Below are 3,928 nucleotides of genomic sequence, written 5' to 3' on the forward strand. Positions count from 1 at the left end.
AAATCCCATGCGTACTCTGTCTGTGTACAACGGTTCAAGACGGTATTTACATCGTTGTTTAACTTTTTTTTTTTTTTTTTTTGAAGGAAATCCGCTCGCTGCACTGGAGAGCTAGGGCTTCCGTTGCTCCGATATTTCATCAGAAAGCAGGGGGAGTTAATCATCATTTATTTATGTGCTGTATGTGCAGAGCTTTTAAGGCTAAACACTAAACAGTCTCCTGATCGTGCTGCTGTGTGGGTGCGTGTAATGCGGGAGGGATGAGTAACAGATCTGCAGACGTTCGTCAGTCTCCCTCATTATTCTGTCGTTCTTTTCTCTCTGATTCTCTGCTCTTTCTTTTAACCTTGACTGCTTTCACGCCTCCTCCACTTCCTGTGAATTTTGAGCGTGACAAAGTCTGCATAGCAACACATTTAGAGAGGGTGACAGAGGCAGAGGCGGGGGAGAGAGTAAAATGGGTGGAGGCTGAGGCGAGGAAGGCACCGTGACCTTGTTCTGCTGTTGCCTTGGAGACCGTGATGGTTACCTCATTTTTTAGCTCCATATCAGGACTGGGCGACGTCGCTAAAAATATTTTTCAGCCTAATAATTTAATCTCAATATTTATTATGCATTTGCTCTTGTTTCCTAATAAGACAGGGCCATAATTTTCGACCAAAAAGCCATTATTGTAAATACTATAAATATGATATATATATATATATATGCTTGTATGTGTATGTTATATGGTCTATATTTTTAATTTAATCATTTTACAGAAATTGCTTACTGTTCTTGTAAGAGACGTTTAAATCTGATACATAAAACATCAAAGAAACGTGCCTAAAAACATGACAGAAGCACTAATACATTAACTTACATTTACTAACAACAAGGGTTACACTTTATTTTAAGGTGTCCTTGTTACAGTGTAATTATACCTTTAGGTACTGAGTAGTATTAATTAACTATATGTACTTACTATATGGTTAAGGTTTGGCTTAGTGTTACTTGCATGTAATTATGCATAATTTATTGTTAATATAATAGTAAGTACATGTAACGCGTAACAATTTGTCCTTACTACAACCAACTTTTGAATTTATAAATGTTGAAATTAAGATTAATAAATGCTTTTGAACTATTTTTAATGATATTAAATATTAACTATAACAAATATGAACAAATGGAACCTTATTGTAAGTGTTACCAAATGATCTTTTTCTAAAATTACTGCCCCAAAAAGTGCATTACAGTCATCAAAATCTATAACCCTCACTCCATAAGCGCAATAGGGGGTTGGTCATGCGATGGATTGCCGCCAAAACACAATAAAATATGCAAGAGCTCCGCCCAACTACAACAAAGAAAAAAAAATGTTTTCTCCTCAGAACAAGGAATTAAATTGTATGTTAAGGTAATAAAGTGCATTAACATGCAGCTATGAGTTTATTTGGGATTAAGTATGGTTTTCATAATCAGTATTTTCATCATCCATCATGAATCATCCCCCCCCCCGAGCATTGCTGGTAATAAAGTGAATAAAGTGCCAGCTATGAGTTTATTTGGGATTAAGTATGGTTTTCATAATCAGTATTTTCATCATCCATATCATCCATCCCCCCCCCCCGTAATACTCCATATGTAATACTCTTTATCGAGCCGTCAGCTGTAAACATAAATGTCTTTTTTGTTTTCACAGGGATGCTGTTATTAAGTGCTTCACCTCCTGTTTGAGCTAAACTATCCAGTATTTCATCTGACGACCAGACCTCCATAGTAAATATGTTTTTTTTTTTAAATATTGTTTTTCTCTTTCATCTCCAAACCACACCGTGACCTTAAAACATTTCCTCTTTTGTCTTAATATAATCATTTTAAATTAACATTGTGTAATATTAAAGGTGCAGTAGGAGATCTTGGAAAATGCTAACTTTAGCCTGAAAGCGAACGTCCCACCCTCCCTGCAATCGCCATCCTAAGCCACGCCCCCTCAACGCATATAGGCTTACAGACCAGAATACCAGAGACAACATTACTACAATAGGCTACATCAGCGGTTCCCAATTCCAGTCCTCGCATTTATTTACAGAGGTATATTATGTCACACTTCACACTTCTCTAGTAAGTTTTGTCTGTGTGTGAAGACGCTGCGCAGCGCAAATCCGTGAATGAATGTTCCGAAGTGAAGTAAACTTCAACGGATTTCCTGTTATATGGTCTATATTTTTAATTTAATCATTTTACAGAAATTGCTTACTGTTCTTGTAAGAGACGTTTAAATCTGATACATAAAACATCAAAGAAACGTGCCTAAAAACATGACAGAAGCACTAATACATTAACTTACATTTACTAACAACAAGGGTTACACTTTATTTTAAGGTGTCCTTGTTACAGTGTAATTATACCTTTAGGTACTGAGTAGTATTAATTAACTATATGTACTTACTATATGGTTAAGGTTTGGCTTAGTGTTACTTGCATGTAATTATGCATAATTTATTGTTAATATAATAGTAAGTACATGTAACGCGTAACAATTTGTCCTTACTACAACAAGCAATACTTTTGTTACAGTATTTATTAATCATTGTTAACATTAGTTAATAAAAGTACAACTGTTAATTGTTAGTTCATGTTAGCTAAAATCCATTAAATCATATTAACAGATACAACTTTTGATTTGAATATTTATAAATGTTGAAATTAAGATTAATAAATGCTTTTGAACTATTTTTAATGATATTAACTAATGCAATTAACAAATATGAACAAATGGAACCTTATTGTAAGTGTTACCAAATGATCTTTTTCTAAAATTACTGCCCCAAAAAGTGCATTACAGTCATCAAAATCTATAACCCTCACTCCATAAGCGCAATAGGGGGTTGGTCATGCGATGGATTGCCGCCAAAACACAATAAAATATGCAAGAGCTCCGCCCAACTACAACAAAGAAAAAAAAATGTTTTCTCCTCAGAACAAGGAATTAAATTGTATGTTAAGGTAATAAAGTGCATTAACATGCAGCTATGAGTTTATTTGGGATTAAGTATGGTTTTCATAATCAGTATTTTCATCATCCATCATGAATCATCCCCCCCCCCGTAATACTCCATATGTAATACTCTTTATCGAGCCGTCAGCTGTAAACATAAATGTCTTTTTTGTTTTCACAGGGATGCTGTTATTAAGTGCTTCACCTCCTGTTTGAGCTAAACTATCCAGTATTTCATCTGACGACCAGACCTCCATAGTAAATATGTTTTTTTTTTTAAATATTGTTTTTCTCTTTCATCTCCAAACCACACCGTGACCTTAAAACATTTCCTCTTTTGTCTTAATATAATCATTTTAAATTAACATTGTGTAATATTAAAGGTGCAGTAGGAGATCTTGGAAAATGCTAACTTTAGCCTGAAAGCGAACGTCCCACCCTCCCTGCAATCGCCATCCTAAGCCACGCCCCCTCAACGCATATAGGCTTACAGACCAGAATACCAGAGACAACATTACTACAATAGGCTACATCAGCGGTTCCCAATTCCAGTCCTCGCATTTATTTACAGAGGTATATTATGTCACACTTCACACTTCTCTAGTAAGTTTTGTCTGTGTGTGAAGACGCTGCGCAGCGCAAATCCGTGAATGAATGTTCCGAAGTGAAGTAAACTTCAACGGATTTCCTCTGCTCAGGGAGTAGGGAACAGGGAACTGCTGGGCTACATCATGTGTCATTCACCGGTGAGAAAACTTTATAATACAGTTAGTAGGGGTGGGACAATATATCGATATGGCGATATATCGTTGTCCTTCTTCATGCGATACGAGAATCGATATCTGGCGCCAAATATCGATATTTTACTACAATACAATACTACAATATATTACTACAATAAGGCGCTCTATATAGATTTCCCTGCTCCCAGCATCTAAAAAATGC

At 35.7% G+C, this 3,928-nt stretch overlaps 1 protein-coding gene across 3 annotated transcripts in view; it reads left to right on the forward strand.

Moving 5' to 3' along the window:
• LOC107702678 (vesicle transport protein SFT2A-like) overlaps positions 1–2,057 on the forward strand; it is a 30,878-nt gene extending 28,821 nt beyond the window's left edge. For all 3 annotated transcript variants that reach the window (XM_016505061.1, XM_016505062.1, XM_016505063.1), the window contains exon 8: positions 1,685–2,057. In XM_016505061.1, coding sequence (XP_016360547.1) covers positions 1,685–1,724 — 40 coding nt within the window. In that variant the 3' untranslated portion in view covers positions 1,725–2,057. The remainder of the gene's footprint in view (positions 1–1,684) is intronic.
• The last annotated feature ends 1,871 nt before the right edge of the window (positions 2,058–3,928 follow it).

This window comes from Sinocyclocheilus anshuiensis, unplaced genomic scaffold, assembly GCF_001515605.1.
Source record: "Sinocyclocheilus anshuiensis isolate Anshui unplaced genomic scaffold, SAMN03320099.WGS_v1.1 scaffold6, whole genome shotgun sequence".
In the NCBI taxonomy this organism is placed as follows: domain Eukaryota; kingdom Metazoa; phylum Chordata; class Actinopteri; order Cypriniformes; family Cyprinidae; genus Sinocyclocheilus; species Sinocyclocheilus anshuiensis.